Consider the following 12,869-nt stretch of genomic DNA (forward strand, 5'->3'; position numbering starts at 1 on the left):
TGCCCAATGACCCTTTCTGTGAAAAATTAGTTGTAGAGAGCAACAAGGTCTCCCCTCAGCCTCCTCTTCTCTATCCCTCCACATGCCCTGTGAAACACAAGTGGCTTTGGAGACCTGGTGGGCACAGGAGTGTGAGCAGAGCTGCACAGAAGCTGCAGAAACAACCAAAACTTGCAAAATCAACTAAGCTGAGAAGCAGTCAGGCTCTGCCAGGGCTGTGAAGAAGATCACCTCATGCTCAGCTGCTGGGGCAGGCGCGGTGGGGGCAGTGGGTCAAGAGGCAGCAGGTTTGGGAAGCTCCGAGGTGTTTTAACACAGGGTGCGCAGCACAAAGTGCGATCAGCATAAAAGCCCAAACTCTCCAATACTCTGTGAAATCAAGTTTTACTCATTACAACAATAAATGTAATAAATGATTCGTAGGGATTAACAGCGTTAACAGTAACAGCTTTCCAGGCAACTGTCACGGTCCACTCGTGGACGCGTGATGGTTCGTTTCATTTATGGTTTCAGAGCGCAAATAATTCAAAGAGTCAAGGGAGTCAAACTTCAATCTAACCTGGCACTTTATTACTTATGCCCGTAAAGCGACGTACGATAGAAAGAGACAGAGAACAAGGAAAGAGATGGGGAGAAGAGGGAAGGAAAAGGGGTTCATGGCTACCACCACGGGTCCCCAGATGGTCCCCACGGGTCCCTTGTCTCTGGGAGACAAGGTCCAGAAGGCGTTCTGCTGTTTTGGTCTTTGATGGAGGTGATCCCAGGGTGGGGGGGTCTTCTTCTGTCTCGGTCTTCTGTTCCCCCCTAATTCAGCTGCTCCAGAGCTGTCTTTTATGCCAGTCAATACACCTGTGACCCACCTTTGCCTGTGGAGATGTGCCTATCTCCACGTAGCAGGCCACACGTGCCAAGAGAGGAGTGTCTGCAGGTCTCCTCCCCTTGCGCATGTGCTCCTCCTGGCGCCAGTGGTCAACCTGGGGTCTCCCAATGAAGGCCAGTAGTCATCATCACCTTGCACGCATGCTGTGTTGGTTATGGGTCTGTGGTAAGTCCCGTCATTAATCTTCCTGTCTTTTCCTCCTTGCTTCATGGATCTTTCACAATGGTAGGGAGCAAGGAGGTTTGAAGACAGGTACAAAACATTGTTGAGATAAGGAGGAAGGTACAGGTAGTTAGGTACAAAGTATTCGTTCCGTGCCAGCTCTGGCCGTTTTCCTGAGGCCTGAATTTGTGATTTATACAGTCAATTTTGGAGGTTAAAAATGAGAAAATGTTGAGACAGAAATCGAACATTTGACCAACTCTTACAGCAACGTGCCCAATCATTGCTACAAGAGACCAACCAGGTTCCAGCTTTCATCCAATGGAGGCATTTTCTTGAGGAGAGCTTCACTCCTGCCCGGCCATCCAGGGCCAGCAGCACCGCGCCCACCGCTTCCGTGGTGACGTTGGCTGCTCCCCTAGAGCTCTCAGAATATGGATGTTCTGAGTTGCCAGAGATGAGACGGAGAGCTGGGGATCTTTCTCCAAAACCTGGAGGGCTGCGACAAAGGAAAGAGAAGGGAGCTGAACCCCACCTCTTTGCAGAGACCCTCAGGCATCTCCGCCAGACCTTGCCAGCCCCACCCTTCCGTTTCCCTGGCCGGGAGGAGCAGGTGGGACAAATACCTCGGCTGGCAGCTGTTGCTCAGGAAGGCCCCCAATGCCCCCAAGATGTTCCTCTGCCCTCGAACCCTGAAGCAGGGCAAGGCACAGCAGCTCGCTGCCCAGGCTCTGTCCCCTGCCCCAGCAGCCCCGGCACGCACAGCACTGCCCCTACTCACCCTGGCAGATCTCAGGCAGCTTCTCCTCCCGTTGGTGCCTCAGGTGGCGCGCGGCAAGCCCTAGGCACAGAGCTCTGTCAGCCGCCTGCTCCCCAGCGTGCTCCCAGCAGCACAGCTCCCGGCTCTGCCGGTCTGGCTGCAGCCCCTGCTCCCCCTCAGCAGGGAGACCCCAGGGAAGGGCAGTGCTGGGCTGGGGTGAGGGACTGAGCGAGGCTGCAGCCAAGCCCAGCGTTGTGGGCAGGGGTGGGAGAGGGAGGCACCGAGCCCTGGCTGCCCAGGCCCGTCACGGGGCACCCAGGGCTCTGGCAGCCCCAGGGCTCCCCTTGCTGCCAGCGCAGCGGCGGGGACTGGGGCCAGGCTGCAACAGAGGGACCCCGGGGGCTGTGGCTCACCGACAAACCGCACGGCCGCCTCTCGCAAGGTGTCCTGAGCATCCTGCAAGTATGCCAGGCTCTCGTGCAGGTATTCTGCAGCTCTGCCTTTGGCCTTCACCAGCTGGAGAGAGTAGAGGGGCACAGAGTGTCACGCAGCCTTCCCAGGCAGCTGGACCAGCATCCCCTTTACCCCTGCCACCTCAGGCCATTCCCATCTCCCAGACAGGAGCCCTGTGGCGCTGAGGCACAGAGACAGCTGCAGGCATAGGGGTCTGGAGGTCCTGTGACCCTTCTGTCCCGCTGCCAGGGCCCAGACAGCCTAGGGTCTCCTTCCACACCATGAGAGTGGGGAGGGGAAAGGGGCTTGGAGAAGCAGCCCCGGGGGCTCTGGGCCCAGGGGAAGGGAAGGAGGCTCCAGGCTCTGGGCTCTGGGCTCTAGGCTGGAGCAGAGCAGGAACGGCTGTCCCCTTGTCCAGACTGGGCTCTAGGGCTTGGGGCTTGTCCTCACCAAGTACTCCCCAACTCGGAATATCTGCTGCGTCTGGGTCAGGCGGGTGAGATTTCTCAACTTCAGCAGCTTTGCAGCAACGAGGAGGGCTTCCTGAGCTGCCTGTGGAGAAGGACAGGGGCTGGGGTTCCAGGGACTCAAAGCCCTGGCCTCCAGCACGTGCAGGGACAGCCAGAAAGTCTCTAGGGACTCTCGTGCTCAGGTGTTGGTGGCCATGGACTGCTGCTGAGCCCTGCTGGACCACGTATTGCAGGCGTGGGAGATGTCCGTGCCAGCTTCTCCTTCCTTCCTTTTGATCCTCTCTCTGGGTGCGCTGGAGGAGAGGTGAATGGGGGAAGGAGGGAGAAACAGGAGCCCATCTTCCTCGCCTCTGTGGCAGGAGGCCACAGGAAGGCAGTGGTGGGATCCATGCAGGGAAGCAGGGTCTGCCCCGTCCTCAGTGACTCCAGCTCTTGGACCCTGAGACCACACAGACTCCTCGTGTCGGACTGCCAGCAGCCCTTTTCCCTCCCTGGTGCCCAGGCCACACTTGTGGTGTCAGCTCAGCCTTCCCCGCATCCCTGCTCAGGTTCGTAATCTGTACCTTGGCCACGCTCTTGGTCTGGTCACTCATGCGAAAGAACAGTGGGATCAGGCTTCTCCACACATGCTCCTTTGTCTGCTGCTTGTTGTTCCCCACCACCATCTGCATCGCATCTTTGAAGAGGCAGATGGAGAGCTCTCGCAGCTGGCTGCACTCCTGGAAGGGAGGAGGACAGGAGACTTGGAGCGAGAGCCGCTCCCAGAGCAGGGTCGAGGGCAGGGCTGCTGTGAGAGGAGATGCTTTGGAGCCAGACTCCACAGCCAGGAGGGAAAACCCCGGCCCAAATAGCCCTGCGGGGCTGGGCTGATGGGCAGTTGTCCTTGCAGAGGGCCGAGCGGTGGGGCTGAGGCTCCCACAGCAGCCTTACATCATCAAAGACCGGCCGGAGCTTCTCCAGCAGCTGCAGAGCCACGGGGCTGGCCTCCTTCCTCCCCAGATGACGCAGCACGTTCTGGACAACCAGCAGAGCCTTCATCTTGTCCTCAGAGCCGGCATTCTCCTGGGTGCCCATGACGTCCGGCAGCAGGTCTAGCATTTTCCTTGCCTGTATCAAGCACAGAATTCCCTTTCGCAAAATGGGGAAAGAGCACCCTAGCAAAAATTCTCTGGCCACTGAGCACTAGCCTCCGCGTTACCCACAGCCCCAGCCCCAGGCTGCCAACGTGGCTGCAGCCTGCCCGTGCCCCACTCACCGTCTCAGGTCTCTGCGACAGTGTCACCAGGCTTCTGAGCTCCAGTGAGAGCAGACCCGGGCTTGTACGCTGCAGGAACCTCTGGGTTTGGTCCTGGCCAGCAATCTCCTCTGCGTTCCCGTAACCTGAGGCCAGCAGCTGGAAGAAAGAGAGCAGTGGGAGACTGGCAGGAGTTGCAGGGTTCCCCACACCGTGAGGCTCCCTGAGGGCAAGGGCTCCGGGGCCCACGCAGCGTGGGGTGGCCCTGGCACAGTTGGCGCAAAGGAACCCAGTGCTGGGCCGGTCCCTGCCGGCCCCAAGGGGCCGTGGCCGTATGTCCTGGAGGAGGTGACCATCTGGGGGCAGGTGGGAGGGGAGATGGCCGGGCCCCTTTTCCCACAGAGGCAGATGCAGCCCAGAGAGCGAGCAAGGACTGCTCTGGCCACTCACAGACAAACGAAGGAAGCAGGCGACCTCCTCTGCGTTGGAGCTGAAGACGCCGTGCAGCCACTTGCCCTGGAGCTGTCGGAGCAGCTCGCTCAAGGCCTTCTCCACCGTGTGGGGCTGGGAAAGCAGCACATCCCAGATGGCCAGAGCAGCCCTGCAGGACCAGAGTGCTCTGTCAGCAGAGCTGCCTCGACACCGCGCGGTTCCTGGGACAGCCCGCAGGATCCAGGCAGTCCTGCAGCCCCGGCCCCTTCCAGACCTTTGCTTGGGGGCCGGGTCCCTGCCTGGGTGAGCAGGAGGGGTCTGGGATAGCGTTCCTGTTGCTGCTGGGCATGGAAGAAGCTCACAGGGACTGTTGGGGTCAGTACCTGTCACACGACGGAGACAACCCCAACAGGATCGTGACCACTTCCCTGGGACACCAGTCGGTCACCAGCAGAAGCAGCGAGTCCAGGCTGTGCCGGGCTGATGCCGTGCAGATGCACTCCCTGTTTTCATAGATGCACCTCACGATGTCCGGAACCTGGAGGGCACACAGGGGAGGTCAGGGCTGCTGCTGGAGTGCAGCCATTTCCCAAGAAACCACTTCCCATCCGACTGTGCTGCCAGGTGCCTGAGGCGCCTGGGTCAGGGAGAGAGGGATACGGGGACACACAAAGCCTGGAAGCGCTCAAGGGAAGGGCACAGCAAGGCAGCCACATGCCACTTACCTGCACTAGCCATGAGGCGGGCTCTCCCATGGCCACATCCAGGATGCTGCTCGCCGCCTCCTTGGCATCCAGGCTTGAGTCTCTCAGGGCCTTAATGGCCATGAGGACGAGCTCTGTCTTCTCAGAAGGCTCGAGGTATCTTCCAAATGCCTGCGGGTGGAAGGAAGGCAGGGAAGACACGTCTCACCGAGTGCCCGGATGGTGCTACTCCGCTGAGCTGGGGGAGCAGCTCTGGGCACAGATGTCCTGGCAGCAGTGCCCGCAGGAAAGCTGGCAGCAGGGGCTGCAGTCGGTGCACAATGGAGCACGGGGACAGAGAGCCCTCAGCATGGGGGAGGAAGGGTGGAGGCTGTGGGCACAGCGCTGGGCCCGCGGAGAACCGGGGCTTGGTGGAAGCCAAGAGAGCTGAAGCTGCTGCTGGGTCCCTGCTCGGGGACAGCAGCAACCCCCTCACTGGAGACAGTGAGGCCATGCCACCCCGCTCATTCTGGATCCCTTCGCTCACACGAGTCTCCTGCTGATGTGCTCATTACCATGGCAATGCGGCTTGCGCTTGGTGAAGTCAGCCAGGTGTCCTCAGCTTCCCGCTCCCTTTGTCTCTCTGGATGTTCTGGATCATCCTGTGGACGTGCCGTGCCTAAACACGAGGGGATCACGGAAGAGTGGATAAATGAGAGGCAGGGGACGTCTGGAAGCTGGCAGGCTCTCATGGATGACTTCCAGAAGCACCGGAACAGTCCCTTGCAAGACTCGGGGAAACAACCAGGTGCATGAGGAGAGGTCTGTGTGTGTGCGGAGGGAGGCAGCCCATCCCAGCTCTTCTTACATTTTTGCTGCTGGAAGAATCTGAAGAGGTAATGAAGAGCATCCAAAGCCCCCGATCTGATCTCCCAGTTTTTGCCAAAGCAGCAAAAGATGAGACGTCCCAGCAGCTGTCCCAGGAGGGGGATACGGATCTCTGTGAGGCAGGCACGGCTGTCATCGTCTCCTTCGCAGGTGCTCCAGCCCTGGGTGTGGGAGGCAAGAGAGGTAGAAGGGCTGAGGGGCAGCAGGTGCAATCAAAGTCCTGAACCCAGGAGCTTCCACAAGGAAATATCCCCAGTGAGACAGGATTTGGAGGACCCTCCCAAAGGTGCTTGTAGGGCAGCAGGGCAGGGAGAGCTGCAGACCTGGCCTCCCACCATGCTCCTTGGGCAGTCCTGTCCTGCACAGGCCTGGGGACTGAGACGAGTCCTGGCAGAGAGGGCACTGGGGAGAGGAGACCGTGGGAATAGGAAAGAAACGGAGACCTTCTCTCCAGGGCAGAGCCTCACTGAACACCTCAACCAGACTCGCCTCACAGGCATCTCCGAGCTAGGGGCTGCTCCGGTGTGCAGGGAAGGGAAGAACCCCCAGCTGGAGGGTGCCTGTCTCCTTACCTGTGCTGAGGAACCGCTGGCCAGGAGGAAGTCACTCAGCCTCACAATCCGCCCCACCGCCCTCTCACACGCAGCTGTGCTCTGGCAGGTGGTGAAGGGCAGCAGCATCTGGGAGGAGAGAAACTGCTGGTGTGTCCTGGGAGCCGGCACCCGCGCCAGCAGAAGAAGCGCTGCCCGTGTCCTGGTGGGACTCACGCAGGTCCCCAGGGCAACACCTGATCCTTGTCCTGCCCTCCCCAAAACAGAGCCCTGAGCGCCCTCTCCGTGGAGGCTGGACTTTGGGACAGGAGCCTGCCTGGGGGTCTGCAGAGGGGAATGGCAGTCCAGCCCCCTGAGAAGCCAGGAGTGCAGGGCTCCAGGGTTGGGGTCCCTGTGTGGGACAGGAAGGTCCCAGTGGGTTGCTGCCCAGCAGATGTGGAGAGGAGAGAACAGGGGACCGCGAGGCAGGGGACGGGCAGCACCAGCTGCCACTGCTGCGGTGCCTGAGGAGAGGGATCAAAGGCCTCCCGCTGCCTCGGTGCAAGGAGAGCTCTGGGGACAGAGCTGGCCCAGAAGTGCCGCGGGCAAGGCTTTGCTGTGACGCAGCAGTGGGATGCAGAGGGGACATCACATGGACTGCGGGCAGGGGACGCAGGGCTCCCAGAAGAGCGTGATGGGCCACCCTTGGCTGCGTAAGGGAGCTGGGCACCCTCCCTGCAGAGTGCTCTGTGTGTGGTACTGGGCTGGGGACCGTCCCCTTAGGACGGTCCCCTCAGGAAGAGGCCCCGTGAACCCCACTCTTTGCCAATGCCAGACCTGTAAGATTGTTTGCAGCTCCACAAAGAAAGCGGCGGAAGAACGGAGCAGTATCTGCAGCATGGTGTCCACGTCCTCCAGGGCCTGCAAGGAGGACAGAGGGTGGTGGCAATCTTTCTGCAGTCCCTCTCATCCCAGGGATGGAGGCTGTGCAGGAAGCCCCACCAAGGGGCACCTCCTCTGTCCCTGGCATTGCCTTGGCCCAAGGACATCCTGGCAGGCAAGTCTCCTGCCTCCGTCTGTGGGGAACAGCTGAGACCGGGCGTGGAGCTGCAGGATCCCTCTGCTGTCCGCAGAGTTCCCCTCCTGGCACCACTGGGCTCTGCTGGCATGGGGGATGCTCCCAGAAGGGGGCGGGGCCACGGGCTGTTGAGAGGTGCTCGCCGAAGCAGGGGCTGGGCACGTACCTCAAGGCAGCGTCGCAAAGCATGGCTAGCTGCCGCATTGCTGTGTTCAGGTAGTTCTTGGGCTCCTCTTTCACCAGCATCTGCAGAGCACAACCACAACGGTTCCTGGCAGCCGCCAGCAGACCCAGCACCAGGCGGTGGAGCAGGAGGAGACCCTCTGCCTCTGCCCCCAGGGAACCCTCCGGCCCCACCAGTGCCAGGCTCTCTGCTTGCAGGGCTTCACAGCGGCACCCGAGTCCCCTCGTAGCAGCTCAGTGTCTACGCACGCTTGTCCCTGCCCTCCTCACAGTGTGCCGGTGCCCGGAACATTGACCCCATCCCCAGACCCGCTGCCTGTCCGCTCACCTCGATATTCTCTGCCAGCTCCAATTTGCGGCAGTAGGCGTTCAGGTCCTGGGGCAAGTCCTGGCACTGGGCAGGTTTGCACAGGGTGCAGAGGGACTGTGGGGAATGCATCGTCTGGGCCTCCTCCTGGCAACCAGGGACAGAGAGGCAAACGGGGAGCATGAGAAGGTTGGCACACGGCCAGCAGGACTGGGGTGCTGGGGCTGCAGTGCTGCCCAGGAGAGCCAGGGGAGACGCTCTGTCCGGCCAGCAGCCCCGGCAGCAGAGCCGGCGGCCCCGTCGGGAGACACGGGCACAGCTCCCATGCAAAGGGATGCGAGTACCTTCACTGAGAAGGTTAGAGACCCGAGAATGAGCTGCACGGGTTCTTCTTGCCCTCTGTCTAGAGTCGCCAAGCTGGACGCAGCTGAGGAGTCACCTAGCAAAGGAGGAAAGTAGGGAGGGCTGTAGAGAGGGGCTGCAGGTAAACGTGAGGAGAAGGAGCTCTGCCCTCTGTCCAGACCTGTCCCCGCTCCCCTGGCCCAGTTTTCCCGTGGGTGTCTCGTCTGGAGGGTGCCTGGCAGATGGGTTGCAATGCTGGAGCACAGCGTGGAAAGCCACCTCCCGCCCTGGGGGAGGCTGTGCTGGGTTTGGCTCTTAGCTCGGAGCAGCATTCCGGCAGTGCTGTGCCCCTGGCCTGTCAGACCCCCACTGCCGCTGTGCCAGGGAAGCAGGACCCTGTCCTCCCCCAGGGAGCAATCAGTGGCCCCAGCCCCGGGAGCCCTCACTTACTGCTTAGCAGTGACTTGGGCACGTGCCGCTGGTCGAACTCCGGAGAAGCGATGCTCTCCTGTGGAACCCCTTTGTCCTCCCAGGCAACCCTGGGGATGGGGGGTCTCTTCGCCATCCTGCAGAGAGCGGAGGTGTGGGAAGCGTTAGGGGTGGGGAAGGGGGACAGTTACTCTACAAAGAGCTGCAGGCTTTGAGGGCTGCGAAACAGCCGTCACGCTGTCTTGTGCATTGCGTTCTGCGAATGTCTCACCTACGCTTTGTCCGAAAGGCTCTGCTCCCACGACGTGTCAGGCTTCAGCAGGAGCTGCGTGTCCAGCCCAAACCTGAGCAGCGGTTGAGTGAACAGTTACAGCTGTGGCAGCGACACAGCAGGCAGAGGGTGGTGGTGTCTCTCGACCGGGTCACAGAGGGCAGCAGTGTCCAGGACACTATGATGTCACGTTGAGAGCTCTCGGGCAGGGCACGAAAGGTTCATCCCTTCCCTGTTGTCATTGCAGGATCTGCTCCGTCCCCTCCCTCCGCTTCAGACGCACCCCGTGAATTCCAGAGCTGCCGATGAGGCATGGCTGAGGGGTGGCAGAGCCACGAGGAGACAGGGAAGGACAGAGGGCAGGAGGGCAGCAGGAGAGACTCGGACGATGTGGACGACAGCCTGCCCAACCTGACGTGGCTGCTGGACTTCTCCATCATCAGCGCTAGCATGGGCAACTCCTCCTGCTGCCCCAGCAGCCCGGACCCCCACAGCTGTCAGGGCATCCCCAGCTTTGCCGCACCGTGCTCACCCCTGGGCACTGACTCAGTGCGCATGGAAACGCCCCACACTCCCCGCATGCCCATCTCCTCCTCCAGCTGGATGACGGAGCACCACGTTGTGTCCACGCACCCTCAGCTGACGGAGGGCATTGACAACCAGACCAACCCCTACATCAAGCCACCCTACTCCTACACCACCCTCATCTGCATGGCGATGGAAGCCAGCAAGGAGCCCCACGTCACCCTCTCCGACATCTACAAGTGGATTACCGACAACTTCTGCTACTTCCGTCAAGCTGATCCCGTGTGGCAGGTAGGACATTTGAGAACTCTTGCCCTGCCCCATCTCCCCTTATGGCTGGGAAGGGCCTTTCACAGCTTCCATCGTGTAAGAGAGAGCTCAGGGTCATTTTTGGAGTGGAAAGGTCCCCATTGCGCTGTTGGTCCCTGCATCTCCTCTTGACTCTGGAGTTAAGGTGTCTCTGTCTCCCACTTCAGCTTCCTGTAGCTTGCTGCCCTGCTCCATCTCAGAGGACACTCTCCAGCACGGGTGGCTTTCTAGAATGTGGTGGGGCAGGAGGCACCTGGATTGCTCCTCCCTCTGCTCTAGTTATTCCCAGCCCAAATCCAGAGCGTGCCAGCTATCCTGCACCACTGCTCCCCCAGGCAGGGCTGAGCTAAACCTTTCTTAGCCCCCCGCCCAGGAACTGTCCACCACCTCCCTGGGCAAGTGGGTGTCTGGAGGCTATTGAAGCCCACCAGAGAGAAAGGTAGGGAAGCCCTTGGTCCCTCTCCAGGGCCACAGGTGTTCCCCAGACTCCCCGTGCTGGGAAACTTACGGGAGGGACTCTATGGGAGAAGCTGAGTACCAGAATCTTGACTTTCTCTTGCAAACTCATGGCTGGATATTCACCACACTTTTAACTCAAAGTGTTCATTGACAGAAGGAAGAGATGCAGGAGGTACACAAGGTTCTTGCAGGGAGGAAGGATTAATATATTAACCCACCAGGAAATATGGCTGGAAAAGCAGAAAATCCTCTTTTTCTTTCTTTCTCTTCCCCCTAGTCTTCCCCCCACCTCCTTTAAGCAGTGGCTGATGAGGATGCAGTGATTTTACCCGGAGCTCCTCTGGGCCAGAAGGCACCTCTGGGGACACACAGGGCTGGGGTGGGACAGCCCCCGTGCCTCTCCAGTTTTGCCCGTCCGGTTTGTGTCAGCCTGGCAGCAGGCAGACATGTGCCTGTATTTTAGCAAACCGCTTTCCCCGCAACACTAACAGGAGGTGTGGGTCAAGCTGGGGATGCGAGGAGGGCCCTGATGGTGCTGTCCACCATGGTGATGCCACATGTTGCCGCTGGTCATGGGGCCACATGGATGTAAAGACCCTCCTCTTCCTCCTGGCTGCAAAGATGCTTCTCCACCAGCCTCCCCACCCAGATAGTTGCGGCACCAGCCGATGATTGTTCCACCTTGTTTTTTTTTCTCTTTTTTCACAGAACTCCATCCGGCACAACCTCTCCTCAAACAAGCGCTTCATCAAGGTGCCTCGAGAGAAGGACAAGCCAGGGAGAGGTGGCTTTTGGAAGCTTGACCCGCAATACGTTGAGCAGCTCAAGAGCGGTGCCTTCAAAAAGCAGAGGATGCGCCCAGTGCAGATCCACCCAGCCTCCACTGCGAAAGCCCAGCAAGAAGCACAGCGTGGTGCCTCCCTGGCCGCTTCAGCTTGTGCCTCCAATAAAGTCCTCTCTGTCAACCTGGAGTCACAGCTGCTGCTGAAAGAGTTTGAAGAAGGTCTTGGCAACCAGAACTGGAATCCAGTGGATGGCAAAAGAGGGCTCAAGCGCAAGCAGCCCTTGCCCAAGCAAACAGCCAAAGCGTGTCGGCTTTCCAATTCCGCCTTGCTGAGCCAGGAGGAGCAGACCCAGCTGGGATCCCTGAAAGGGGACTCTGACCCCATCCTGAACAGAGAGGTCTCCACTTTTGGGGATCTGGAGCTCTTATCTCCAGTCAGCCTCAAAACGCTCAACCTGGAGTTGATGGCACAAGGGCACCACTTTGAATGTCCCCAGGGGCCGGAGCAGGTCCTCACTGAGTCCTCCCAGAACAGCCTGAGCCTGGACGAAAGCTTCGTGGCCACTTCTTTCCTGCAGCATCTCTGTGATGAAGGGACAAGCGATCTCCTCTCAAATTCTGCCAATGCGGAGCAGTTGTTTGAAGTCAGCGATGCCTCTGTAATAGCGGATGTCAGCAACTGGATCACTCTGGATTCCCTCTTGTAAGAGGCCAGTCACCGATCAAAGCCCACGTGTGCTTTAGCAGGATGCTCCTCCCACGCTACTGGGACTTCCAAGAACTGGATTCTTCACCTCTCCTTCGCTGTAGGTTATTAGAGATAGAGTAGGCATCAGGTAGGAGTGAGCAGAAGCTGTAGTGTCAGTGGTTTGCCTTAGACTTGTTGAGAAGTCAAAGATTGTAGAGAATTTCTGTTTAGTAACAACAGCATTTAGGACCTTTAATGTTAGCCGCAATATTTATTGAGAGAGGTTGTAGCTTATGAATTAATAAAGAAGCCTTTAAAAAATCCCATTATCCTTGTTGCAATTTGTACTCAAATTTGGGGAGGGGGTGGGAGTGTGGAGGTGGGAGAATCATAGAATCATAGAACCACAGAATCGTAGAATACTTTGGGTTAAAGGGACCTTAGAGATCATCTAGTTCCAACTCCCCTGCCATGGGCAGGGACACCTCCCACAAGATCAGGCTGCCCAGGGCCCTGTCCAACCTGGCCTTGAGCACCTCCAGGGATGATGCAGCCACAACTTCCCTGGAAAAGTTCTGCATTTCTTCCCGAGTAAAGCACGAGGCAAGCTGAGAATTGAATATCTTCAGGTCACGCAAGGGGCAGAGCAGGGCCTTGGGCTGTTGCTTTGTCCAGGTGCCACCGCCTGAAGTCCCCTGGGATGCCACCACATTGGTGGGGATAGTGTCCGGGGGCCACAGGGCTACAGGCTCTGGAGTGTGGTGTGGATGTATTTGTCTGTACTGATAAGGCCTCTCTTTATTTGCTGTTCTCATTATATTTCCCTCTGTTGGGGCCTCCATACGGTGCCAAAGGGCTGCAGAGATTTGTGTGTGATTTCACCTTTTAATGGGATGTTATTTACAATTAAAAAGAATAAATAAGAACAAGACTTTTGCCTCCTTGTTCTCCTCCAGCCCCTCCTGACCCTGTCAGACCCTCTCTCCTGGAGGTGGGGGGACA

The 12,869-nt window shown here is 59.0% G+C and overlaps 1 protein-coding gene across 1 annotated transcript; it reads left to right on the forward strand.

Annotated features, from left to right (window-relative positions):
- The first annotated feature begins 9,414 nt into the window (after positions 1–9,414).
- Positions 9,415–11,886, forward strand: LOC138718538 (forkhead box protein J1-like). Its single transcript, XM_069853043.1, has 2 exons — positions 9,415–9,918; positions 11,104–11,886. Exons 1-2 carry the CDS (start codon positions 9,415–9,417, stop codon positions 11,884–11,886), a joined length of 1,287 nt encoding a protein of 428 aa, XP_069709144.1.
- The last annotated feature ends 983 nt before the right edge of the window (positions 11,887–12,869 follow it).

The sequence above is a fragment of the Phaenicophaeus curvirostris genome, chromosome 3 (assembly GCF_032191515.1).
Source record: "Phaenicophaeus curvirostris isolate KB17595 chromosome 3, BPBGC_Pcur_1.0, whole genome shotgun sequence".
NCBI lineage: Eukaryota > Metazoa > Chordata > Aves > Cuculiformes > Cuculidae > Phaenicophaeus > Phaenicophaeus curvirostris.